Here is a 12,723-nt window from a genome sequence, read left to right as displayed (position 1 = left end):
CATGTTGAATAAGAGAGGGGAGGAAAACCCCCAAGAAACTGCTTTGCATTATACTTTATCAACATGTTCTTATCATTTATGTATGTGATGCCCTATATATTTGTGGTATACTGCATTTCTTTGCCTAAAGGAGTCTACATAGCTCAGTGCTTCTGCAAAAGACACCAGTGGTGTGAAAAACAAGGGAAAAATGGCAGCAGTTTCCTCTTGCCCTCCTTAAATGGTCAAATTTTATTCCTTGGAAGTTAGCTATTAATTCTCAATTATCAGATATTTGATAATGCTTTCATATGTAGCTAGAAACATCAAACCCTTATTGTTTATAATATGTGATCATTTACTATGCCTTCACATTTCAGTTTTTGTGTGATGTTTTTTCTTTTTTGATTAGGGTACTCTGCATAGAGGAAATTACTAGAAAATCACCAATTTCAGTAGCGATTTTGTATTTTTCCATTCTATTAAGCAGATGCTGTGACTTTTTTTTACAGCTTTGCTTATTGGTCACGTATAGGTAAGTTTACTTGTTGCTTCTTGCAACAGATTTAGAAATCTGTACAAGGATAGTTGGCATGTTCTTGGAACAAATACAAATTGTTGCATAATGTGTTTCAAGCACTACATGTACTAGATCTCTCTTGCTACGTATTGTCATCCTTGCATTTCAGGTTCATTTATTGAACTTTGAAAATCACCTTTTAACAAAGTTTTCAGAACACTGCTTTGCTCAGCTAAAATTAGTTCCACTGATTTTGCCAATGATTAAACTTAAAGCAGTAATAATTTCAATGCTAATTTTTCTCCTGTGATCAAAAGTCAGTAGAGCATTCACTTTTCATTAACTGGCATGTCTCTAATGCAGGTTTGCTTTTTGCTTAAGCAAACACTGGTAATCTCAGGAAAGTGCAGGTTTAATCTAAAGGATTCAGTTATTGGGATACAATGACCTGTTTTTGATTTTGGCACTAAGTTGGCTTTCCAAGACAACCCAACTTGCTTTCTCTTTCAGTCCATCTGTCCTCTTGCAGAAATAGCGAAGTGAGATGTAAATGTACGACTGATAATGATCCTTCTCACAGCAAGTGAGATATTCATGAAGTGGCTCTCCATATGAGTGAGCATTAGCATTCCTCATGTAACAGCAATTGTACAAGTTGATGTGCAAGTGGTTGAGATGTAGATAAACAAGATAAGAAGGAAACCAAAGAAAATCTATTATACATAGGATGTAAGCCTGTATATTTTTTGAAACTAGGTTTCGATTTGGATCGAAGGAGAATATTTTAATCTGAAGTTGAAGCAGATAACTTTGACTATAGTTGGTTTCATAAACAGTAAAGATAGTTCTATATGCTTGTTGTTTAAAGCCATGGACACTGAGAAACCAGGAGTTAAGGCTATGTGTTGAGAGCTGGCTTAGCTGATCAGTTGGATCATTAAAGACTTTCTAATGTGATAGTGATTAAGTATTTTAAATGTGGGTGTTGATATTAAATGTAGGTGTTGAAGGGTAACTGCACCAAAACTGAAACTCTTCCGTTCTTAATGGCTCGGTGGATTTGTGTGGCTGATGAACGGAACGTGCGATGCCAGGTTCAGCTTTGAGGAAACCCGTGAGGACTGTGCCCAGCTCTTCCTTTTCCGAATTTGGTGTATTGGGAAAGCAGGACTTAGGGCAGGGTGTCCTGGGGTAGGCCTCACACCTGGCAGCTTCGCCTTAGGGTACGGAGACTGCTCTCAGCTCAGGAGAGCTGCTGCTTTTTAATGTAAATGTGCTCATGTTGCGTATAGGATAACGTCAGTGGAGATGAGTTACGGTGAGGAGGCAGCATGCAGGGTTCCTGCAGAGGCATTTACCCCCAAGAGCTCTTGTAGTGGTGAACAGCGTGTGTTATCTATGGGAAGCAAAGAGCTTCAATTTCTCTTCTCTGTCTTAATAAACCTTTCAGAATTTGCAGTAAATGCCTAGCGTAAAAGCGGGGCTGAGATTTCAGCAGAGAAATCAAGCTATTAGTCCAACTAGTTAACACTGTATCAACAAAGCTAGGTAAATCATGCTTAGAGTTGTGTAATTTTGCTTCTTTATTAATCTGTGATGCAATAATTTTGCTTGTATAACACTACATACAAGGTACATTGCATTTTTTTAATATTGTGGACATTTATATTGAAAGATTCTTGAGTTTTATGAGTGATTTTGAAAACTGCTTATTTTGTTGGGGGACTATTTTCATAATGCAAGGAATTTTGAGGACTGAGAGTCTGTAGTGGCAAAACTGATTTGAAGATGCTTTTTGAATATCTAGATGTAATGGCTATAGAGCTAAAACTCTAAGATAATATGCTATGATATTACAGGATAAAAAAAATCTGTACTCTTGCTGAACAGAGGCTGTGGAAGGGATGCAAGAAGCCAGAAAATTGTTTATTCTGATTATATGCATGGCAGCACAATACACAAATATGTGCAGTCACACATGTGCATGATAGAGGCAAACGGGGGAGTCTAAAACTACTTGAAAATCTAAGAATCAGAATTTAATACTTAAGTGCTGTGTTAAAACCAGTGACCTGCCATTGTGCAGCTGAAACAGACTTACCAAAGATAATCCATCCACCTTCAAATTCCTGCTCTTTTTCGGACTGAGCCTGTGCTGCTGTGAGGGGAAATGGATTTAGAGAGTCGAGTTTGGGTCTTGTCTGCGTGGTGATTGAGCCCCTGCTGCCTGCGCTGGCCGGGGCTCTGCCTCTCGGGACACTCCGGAGCTGCCCCTTGTCCGGCATATTCCTGAGCCTCTGGTTTATCCACTGCGGTGGGGAGCACTGTCTTGGAACTCCCTGGACTTCGAGGACTCAGATTCACAGAAATTGCCACTTAAAATCTTGGATTCCCAAGCACAGACAGAGGACCATGTGAGGGAGAAGCTTATCCGGCTTCAGCAAGATCAGGGAGGTTTGCAAATTGTTGCACTGCGAAATATCCTAATGTAGACAGGATTGCAGTCAGCTTGTGCCCTTGCCACGTGTAGCCATTTCTGTAGCAATGGAAAACATGCATAGTATGCAAAAATAATTAGCCGAGGATTTCCCTCATTGCTTCCATGCTCTCCTGGATGATTGTTGATTCTGGATTTGGGATTCTCTGGAGGTTGGTCCTTCCCCATGTGGTTTGTGGCTGCTGGTATGCTGGTCATTCTCATTTTCATCCCACTTCCTGTGGCCTTTGGCATTCCCACAACCAAACCAGGTCTGACTGCTGCAAAAGACCTTGTTCCTCTCCTGCCTGTAATTCTGGAATGAATTCCTATGATAGTATCAACCAGACTATATACATTGTTGATTTAAAAAAAAAAAAAAAAAAACAGCAATTTAGCTCTTCTGTAAGGAAGTAGTGTACATGACATGGGTATCATTTTATGAGATGCACTCTCACATATAGTAGCAGGATGGATGGAGAAATATGAAATATTTTCCCATATTCCTTGATTAATAAAAAAAAATGGACCTAGTTTCTGGAAGAGGTGATCCCCCCCCCCCAGCTACTTTTTTTTTTTCTCTTTAAATCTTGAGTATTGCCTCATCTTACAATTTCTCACGGGATCTTCTGTTTTGCCCATTTGGTAGAGAAGCTTCTACTTGTAGTTGGTTGGGTTTTGATGTGGGAGGCAAAACACTCCAACTGTTGCTGCCTCATTCAGCCTTTTGAGTGCCCTTGTAGAAGGGAAGGGTAAAATGTGAAAAAAGAAATTTGAAGCGAGACATTCATAGAAAGAGTTTATCCCTTAATCATCTTTTCTTAACTGAAACTTAAAGCAGTACTCATTATAGGTGATGAAATCTGCCTAAAACAATACTTCTATTTTAATTTTTTTGGTCTTTGACTAATTTCATAATAAAATTAGTTTCATGTTCTGATATGCAAGGGGAAAATGGTACTTGCTTCTCTGGTTGAACTGACACTTGCACAGCTCTGATATTGCTTAGTGTGCTCGTTACTCTTTGAAAAATTAACTATGTTCTCATTACATTCACTTGGTGAACATATGCACCTTACCATACATTTAATGTTACTTGCTGTGAGGGAGAGTAAACTCTTTAAGGAAATTGGGTAGATTAATGCCATGGGGTGAGTTAAGTTGCTCTCCATGTGCATTCCCTTGCATTCCTGCCTTGTCCATCTTTATTTTCATGCGTAAACACACACATCTCAGAGTTTAGCTGAGGATGCTCTGTGAATCAGTTGGAGCAAACCAACACGTGTCCTGCAGGGCTGAGCTCATGAGGGTGCTTTGTGCTTGGAGTAAGCTGTGGCACCGCTTTCGATGCCTCTAATAGTAACTGGTCCATGTGGGACCAGTTGCATTTTCATTGTCCATTTGCACTTCGATTTCTGTTGAACTTCAGCAACCATTTTGGGACTGTTAATAAGAAAGTTCCTCCCAAAAGTGAGGGAAATGCTGGAAGAAAATACTGCTTTTTCTTACCAAGAAGCCTGTGCAGTTTCAGTAGGGAAAGATTTGGTGGAGGCTGAAGATTTCTGTAATTCCAGGGTCTTAATTTCAGTAGCCTGTAGTGTATCCTTGACCTGCCGGGAATGGTGAGGACTGCTAAGGACTGAATGCAGCTAGTGCAAGCCCCTGGATTCTGCAGGGCTCCTCCAGAAGCAGCATCTAATACTAAACATGCATTATTAACATTTTTCTTTTGAATGAGAGCTAAAGAGCAAGAAACCAGGACATTTTGCTGAAATTGTTACTTTGAAAACATGTTGAAGAATTTTTCAAGCCTCGCTTTCAAAAAGCTTTCAAAATTGACAGCAGTTCTATGTATTTTATGAAGACTGTGCTAGGCTGGCAAGACTTATTCTAAGAGGTTCTAGAACGTACTACAATTCCATCTAAGTAGTAAATTGTACTTTTATTTTTATTTAACACGTTTCTCTGTCCCCTTGAGCAGGGTGAAAATATGAGTTGTGGGTTTTGGAAATTAGAGAGCCTTGTCTGAAGTGCCTATGTGAAAGAAACATAAAGGAGAGTGGAGCATAGTGGTATAAGGAGAAATATTTGCCTCAGAAGCCAAAGTAGCTTGCTTTTGAAAGACTAGAGCCTATTACGAAAGCAGGAGGTTTAAGAATAGGCAACATTACAGCAGTTACTAGGATCCCTTGCTATGCCAGCATGCAAGGGTGGCTAAACACAGGGTGTTTTGGCCTTGGCAGATCTTGGTGTGTCCTTCCCGACTGAGAGATCTGGACCTCACCAAGAGCATCTCATGCTCACCGTGAACTTGTCTGCTTAAACAGGGCCTGCTCTGTAGCCCATCCATCCCTGACGTTTTATTGGAAGCGTTTTTCCTGTTCTTTGGCTTTGAGGCTTTGTGACCATGAAAACGTTGCCTGTTTTCTCTTACTGTTCTCATCCCACTGAATGAAACTCTTCAGACAAATCTCCCCCTGTCCCTTGTTGGTATTAGTGATCCTACCAAACATAATGCTTTCATAGCTTTATATTTTATTTTGCAAAATATCCATTGAATTAGAAATCAAATGTAATTGCCGTCACTTCTGATGATTTCAACTAAAAGTTTTTATAAGATGGGAATAAAATGGGCATGACATTTTAAGAGAAATTAATGATGTTCCCAACACCAGGAGCTTACTGTGACTTGCACAGAGCATGTATAACACTGTCATTTTGTTATGCCTGGAGAAGCCACGTCCCAAACAGGACTCGCATCTGCAGAACGGGTCCTGCCCGGGCACGCTGCCTTCCAATCGCTCGCTCTTCTGGATACCTATTAAATCAAGTTCTTGGTAATTGCTCCCTCTAATATAACATGCTGGTTTAACAGTTTTTACAGTCTTTTCACTAATAGATGATAGTGGAAGATTAGCCCCACTAATTTTAGTGTGTATACTTCTTAATCATAGCATTTAAAAGGGAAGCTGTACTATGAATATCTAATGAATAGCTTAAGGCAAGTTTAGTCTCAAAGTTATGTTACTATGTTGGCACAGATCAATATAACCATTTATCACAATTGTCAACATTTAAAAACTGTAGCCATCCCTTATGCACATCACTCATTTCAAATGTACATTAGATATGAGTAGGTTGTAACATTTTAGGATATTTACAGCCTAAATCAAAAAATATTCATAATACATTCCATTCTAGAAGGGAATATATTAGAAATGAAACAATTATTAAATATTTTTAAGATTATAATCTTTGTGTCAAAGGAATGAGCTTGTAACAGGGGAAATAATTTAGAATAAAGAACAAAAATGGGTTGTTAAAGAAATTCTTTAAGGAATTGGTTTCTACGGGAGTCCTGTGCAGTATAGATTGAGTTGTATTCTGTAGAGAGAGACCATTTGGCTTCCTGCCCAAAGCGAAGCTTTCAAATTAATCAATGCATGGAAATAATTAAAGAATGTATAATGCTTTGGTGCCTCTAATTGTTGTTGTTGTGCAGAACTGTAAGTTTAACTCTGCTGTGGATGTTGTGCAGCTCTGCCAAACAGGTCTATACAACTCGGACTGACTGGCTTTTCTTTGGTATTTGCTCATGTTCATATCATATGACTATATGGTGCTTCTGTGTGCTTACTCATAGACTTGTTTCGGCATCAAAACAGTAGCTAAATATTTTTGCAAAAGTAGGGTATTATATTTAGCTTTGCAACCATGGGATATATGGAATTATCCCTAGGTTTTTCCCTTTAGCAAGTATGATGGTTGATGTAAATGCCGAGTGCACGGTTGCTGGGGTCTGTGTTAGTTTGTGACTAGCAGGTCAGCGTGACGTCGGAGGCGGCGCTGGGGCGGGAGCGGGTGCCTCCCGTGGCAGCGCCTGGGCCCGGCTCCGTGGGCGCCGGAGCGGCCGCCTTGCGCCGCTGCCCGGGCTGGCCGGGGCCCGCGAGGGCTCTGCTGCCCGCGGTGCCTGGCGTGCCCAGCCGAGGCTGCCGCTGCTCTTCACCTGGGGCTTACAGTGACACACAGCTCCTTGCCACAGACCTGCCAGAACTTTCTTCGTGGTGATTTTCTGCGTGCTGCCTGACCTATCTCAATTTGTTAGAGTTATTATATGTCTGACTAGCCATAAGCTGCAGAAAACTAACCAGGGAACCAAAATGAATGGGAAGAAAAACCTCTTACTAATTTTTTTTCTGACATTTGAACAGATCCAATAGCATTTATATTACTTTTTCCATTTATACATTTAGCTTCAAGATTTTTAAATGCCAGATTCTTCTAGTTGCAAGAGCCACCAAGGTCAGTGCTCCTAGATTTTAGACATAGGCAGCATTATTTAGGTGGTAGTAACATCATTGATTTTTTAATTGTATGAGATTCACTGTGTTCTCTGCCAGTTTTGTTTCAGATTTAATTTGAGGACATACTGCACTGTGTGGTCCTTTTGGATTTCTGCAACTGTTGCATTTGGAGCCATCCTACTAGTGCAGAATTCCAACAGGAGTAAACATATGGGGATTCTTCCGTTGTTGGTTTACCCCACCATTTGTTCCTAGGTTTAAACCAACTGGTGCTGTACCCAGTGGAGTACATCTGTTACAGTTTATTACTAGGAATTTGCAATTCATTTCAGAGCTTACTAAATAATTATAATATTCCCGGCCAAGAGTACCGTGTTAGGCAATTATGAAGAATGGGCAAAATGTGACTAAAGCGCCGTGTGCTTCGGGAGCTGCTGTCCGGTTTGCACGGGCGTGTTGGGCGCTCGCGGCCTGTCAGCAGCCAGCGAGATGTTCTGACAAGTGAGCCCCATCAGCTGGAGAAATTAAGGTAGTAACTGAGACGCTGTAAGTGACATCCCTTATGTGAGTGACGCTGCTGTGTTTTAATTAAGGAGGAAACAAATTAGCACAAGCCACCACTGAATGCAGTTAGTTGCTGTTAGTCTTGCTGCAGCGCTCAGCTGAAGAGCATCCAGAATGGAGAAGGGCTTTTGCTGTTGGGTTTGTAGGGGCACATCTGCCTCCCCACTTTGGCCCACAGTGAAGGTCAATAGTGTGGAGGCTGTTAAATGATCTATGGTGTCTGAATACTGTGCTCTGTTTTCCCCTCCCTGCTTCACTCCGGATGGGAATTGCTATATTGGATTATTGGATCATGCATGTGCTTTTTGTGTTATTTGCTGGTAGGATTTTCAGGTAGCTGAAATCCCTCTCCGTTAGGGGAGGAATGCATTACTGGTTAGTCTTGAGTAAGCATTAAATAGTTAATTAGCACATGAAGCCTTTGCATTTAAATAAATATACATAAGTGTTTCCACAAAAAAACTCTGCATGTACAGTGGACTACTTTTTCATTATCACCCACTTGAGCAGACTTTTAAAATAAGGAAACACCCTGACATTCATAACCCCATCATATTCATGATGTTCAGTCTCTGTAAGTCAGTCTCGCACATCTTTTACACTGTTACTATGTATGTCAACACACCCCGGGCACGACTGTGGGGAAGTATGGTGCTAAAGTCAAGATTTTTAAAGGAAAACTTGCAAAGCCAATCCCGGGAGCTACAATTAGCAATATTGTGGGTTTGGGGTCTCTAGCAGAGACCTGAGCTGGGGCTTAAATGGGGTCAGTTTTGGTGCTAGAAATTTGTCACCTGATTCCTTTGGAGATCTTGTATTCCAAAATGCCCTTTTTTCCCCCATTGCACTAATCTAGTGAAAGACATTGCAGACTTCATCCTGCCCCTGTCTGTAGCCTGTTGCTGTCAGTTAAGAATGCTGCTATATTCCAAACACTGTCTGTGTACTTGCAAATAAAAGCACGGTAAGAGAAATCAAATTACTTCACAGTGAACGTAACTTACTAGTTCACTGGGTTTAGAAATGTGCCTCTGTGAAGGGGGAACTAAAATTTATACTGAAATAATTAAATAGCCTTACCTAACCCTGCTGTTTTAAAATCTTTACTTTACAATTTTTATTTGGAGGCATTTTATGAAGTAGAATGCATGTTTCCATTTTCTGTATGTGATAAACAACTGGGAATGGAAACCATTATCATGGAGACAAGACTGGCCACTATCTGTAACAATGTTTTCTAGCAGTGTCTTTAAATATTCAAAGGTTAAATGGTTTGCACAATACAAATCTGAACAAATTCATATGAGTTGAGCATTGAGTCATATTAATTTTGCCTAGTACGATAAATAACTGAGAAGGCTGAGATGGTTTGAGAAATTTGAACTGCAGATTTTTTGGAACTCTTTATTTACATTTTAACTTTTCTCTTCTGCAGAACATTCTTGCTTTAAATCCCCGAATACAGACTCATGCAGCCCTCCATTCAACTGCGTCAAAGAAACAAGCTAAGAAGCAATGGAAAAGGAATTCTGATAAAAGCTGTTCAGTAAGTACATATTTACTAAGGTTGAAACCTCCGTTGTGTAAGATGTTTAGATTTGAGTTTCTCGGCTTATTCAGTAGCTAAATTTGGCTCACAGTTCTGTCTCCGTGGATATAAAGATACTTTGTCGTCAGTGATGGGCACTTCAGAACCTGAGCTTGCCACACCTTGACCTGCTGGCGAGTTGGAAGGTCTCTGATGTGACACATTCTGCTTTTGTTGCGGAGGCTCTTTGGTCTGATGCGCCTGGTGAACTCGCTGCCCTCGCCGAGGCTCGCGGAGGCAGCTGGCCCCTGTGGGTAGAGGGCATCAGCTCTTCCTTCAAGCGTTTCTGACCAATTGCTCGTGTTTCCGGTTTCCAAGAGGAACTCTGAGGAACGCTTCACTTGCCTGAGACACTTAAAGAAAATGGGGGAACCCACTATCAAACATATATATGTATATATGTAGAGAGAGACAGAGTTGAGATTAAAATTCAGAATTTGGATCTTACCCATTGCATTTTTCAGGGAATAAGGTTTTTAGAATAAATATTTTTCTTCATAAACTGGCTAAATTTTTCAGTATTTCTGCTGTTAGATATCATCTTTTTATCTCTAGGTACTTAGGTTCCTGCTCTCAGTATGATATTTGATTAATCCTATCCGAATTTGTTGTCTCTTTGATCTTTCAGCTGATTAGAAAGCCTGAAGTATATTTCTGCTGTCTTCCTACAAAATCTGCTGGATAATCCTCTAAATTTAGAGGACTTTTACTACTAGAGTACTACTTCATCTCTGCAAGCCATTTCCCTCTCGGGTGTGATGTTATGGTGTGTTTTCACAGCGTTGCCAAAACACTTTCTCCTGCTAAATAAGAGAATAAAGGTTTCATAGTTGACACTGATTCATTATTAAAGCTCCCCAAAGCTTCTCAGTTTCTCAAAATCAAAGGGATCAAGTTTCTCCTTTCTGTGAAGACATAGCATATTAACTCTGTCTGCTGGGAAGAGAGACCTAGGGTATCCTTAGTATTTCAGCCTTACTCTATTTTCCTTTTTTCTACCATTGTTTACAGTAATGTCTATCTTATCAAATCGTAGCCAATATTTCTGTTTTCTTATTAAATTATGTAATGCTGTGTTAATTGGAAAGTAGCATAGAAGCGAGGCTTCAATTTGTGAACAGTGTCCACATTATTTTGGAGTGTCTGATGCAGTTAGTGCCTGCAGCTGCCTGCTCCTGCTGCACAGATAGTTGAGCTGCTCAGCAAGTGCCTCCTAGACAGCTGTGCTTTACAGACCGGTGTCTTCAGGTGACCTGACGTAAGTATTGGGCTGTAAACTGGTGTGCTTCAAAATCTGTTTGCTAGGAAGTGCAGGTATCCATGCAGCAGGGCATGATATGATATGCATGTGCAGATATTGCAACATAAATTATCCTGGTTAGCTCAAGACTGATCTGTAGTGTATTTATGCCTCTTTATACTCTGCTAGTGGATGTGTTGCAGAGGTACACACACCCACCATGTACTAAAGCTGATAACCTTTAAGTTCATTGCTAGTTGATGTATTTGCAAACTTTCATTTGTGATTCTGATGTTGTAGGGTGAGGCCTTGGCACACGTTTACAGCCTGCTCAGCAGCTTGGTCGTGGAGTTCTGTGCTGTTGCATAGAGACCTGTGGAATTAGCACCTTGTGCCAACGTAGGTCTGCTTGTGTCTTGTACCATGTATCTTACAGTTTTAAAGATCAGAAGTAACAGAATATGAGTATCTGTGCATCTGAACATGTATACACCTTGATCACAGGTGACTCTACGCTGTATGTTGTGAATTACCTATTAGAAGTGTCTTAGTGGTAATGATAAAGTAAAATGCTAGAACTGAAAGGACAGCCAGTATTTTTAGGCCAGTAACGATCCTTGTTTCTAGGACCATTTTTGTTTATTGATCAGCAGAAAAACTCTGGAATCAAAAATCAAGCCTAAACCTTTGTTTGGTATCCCACTGCATAAGGTATTCTAGCAGAAAGTAAAAGACTCTTTTGACATATTCTAGATCACTGCTGAGAAGTGGTTGCATTAGACAAAATGATATAATCCTTTCCTAGCCATCTTAATTTAAGGGAGGTAATTCAGGAAAACATACGTTGAGCGTATTTTTGTTGCCGTATAAAGCTACTGGCAATAATAGAGGCCTGTTTACCAAGAGGGTCAAACAATTTCGAGTCCATAGGAAAGGTCCATGTTTGCATTTCCTTAAGGTCTGAGGTTGGCTTCTAGCTCCAGGTTGTTTTGAAGCGGTGCTGATGCCTGCGTAGAATTACTGTTGGAGGGAGGGTAGGAGTGTGAAAATACAAAACTAATTAAATTAACAGCCCTCAAAACTCTGAACAAAAGCTGCATCTGCCGAGGCATACACACAGTGACTTTGTAATGTCTAATACACTTCCAGATGGCAGACTTACATATTTCCTTGGAATAATTACACAAGTGAAATTTTAACTCCTAGCCTTCTCTCAGACACTGTGATTGCCCATTAAATGAGCCCTAAAGTAGAAACCAAGTGTCAAACCTTTCCTCAACATGGGAAAACCGTTTTCCTAAGGGAAGGTTCATATGTGCTTTCAAGGAGAATTACTGTTTATTTTCCCTACTAGGATCTAGATTTTGGTTCACTTTATATTAGTAGATGCAGGATCCACTGATCTTGCTCTGGAAATGAATTTTGTGAGCCTTGTTTTGGAAATCATAACTACGATTTATAGCAGGGTCTGTAAACTCCTGGTTGCTGAGTCATCAAGGGCTAATACTAGGTGGTAGTGGATTTCTCTTGGTCATGAGAAATTAAATGTAGCTATTTCATAACTTTTCTGCACTAACGTTAACTCTCGGAGGTGGCAGTGTTTTTGTTACTCTGGGGCTACTGTGAGGACTCTGCTAATTTTTAGGCTTTTGTTTTACAAGGTTTTTCTCATTGTGCATAGTGTTTACACCAGGCTATATATAAAATACATGTTTGTATATATAGTATTGGTGGTTATTTCCTTATATTTTATATTTTTTGCTTGCTGACCTTTAAATCATAAGCTTTCGGTGTGCTCTGTGTGTGCTAGCATTAATCCTGGCATAGTGAGGTGCCTATGAGTCATGTTTCAAGGTGTTATGGGCCAAGCTCTGCTTTTCTTATATAGGTGCAGGCTTGCTGTATTTCATGGGTGCTGATTCAGTCTGTTTCTTTTTATATATATATATGTATATAAATTCACTAGTCATTGGAGAATTTGGGATCCTGTATTTCAGCCTTATTTGCAAGAAAAATATTGGAAGCATCTATCAACCTACCTGTGTATTCAGA

At 40.1% G+C, this 12,723-nt stretch overlaps 1 protein-coding gene across 1 annotated transcript in view; it reads left to right on the top strand.

Annotated features, from left to right (window-relative positions):
- Window positions 1-8,491: 8,491 nt before the first annotated feature.
- DPYD (dihydropyrimidine dehydrogenase) overlaps window positions 8,492-12,723 on the top strand; it is a 277,603-nt gene continuing 273,371 nt past the window's right edge. The window contains exons 1-2 of the mRNA XM_026038025.1: window positions 8,492-8,566; window positions 9,279-9,389. Of these exons, the coding sequence (XP_025893810.1) occupies window positions 8,492-8,566; window positions 9,279-9,389 (186 nt within the window). The remainder of the gene's footprint in view (window positions 8,567-9,278; window positions 9,390-12,723) is intronic.

Source organism: Nothoprocta perdicaria, unplaced genomic scaffold (assembly GCF_003342845.1).
Source record: "Nothoprocta perdicaria isolate Ctin4 unplaced genomic scaffold, notPer1 scaffold_20, whole genome shotgun sequence".
In the NCBI taxonomy this organism is placed as follows: domain Eukaryota; kingdom Metazoa; phylum Chordata; class Aves; order Tinamiformes; family Tinamidae; genus Nothoprocta; species Nothoprocta perdicaria.
This window is presented reverse-complemented; position numbering and strand designations above follow the sequence as displayed.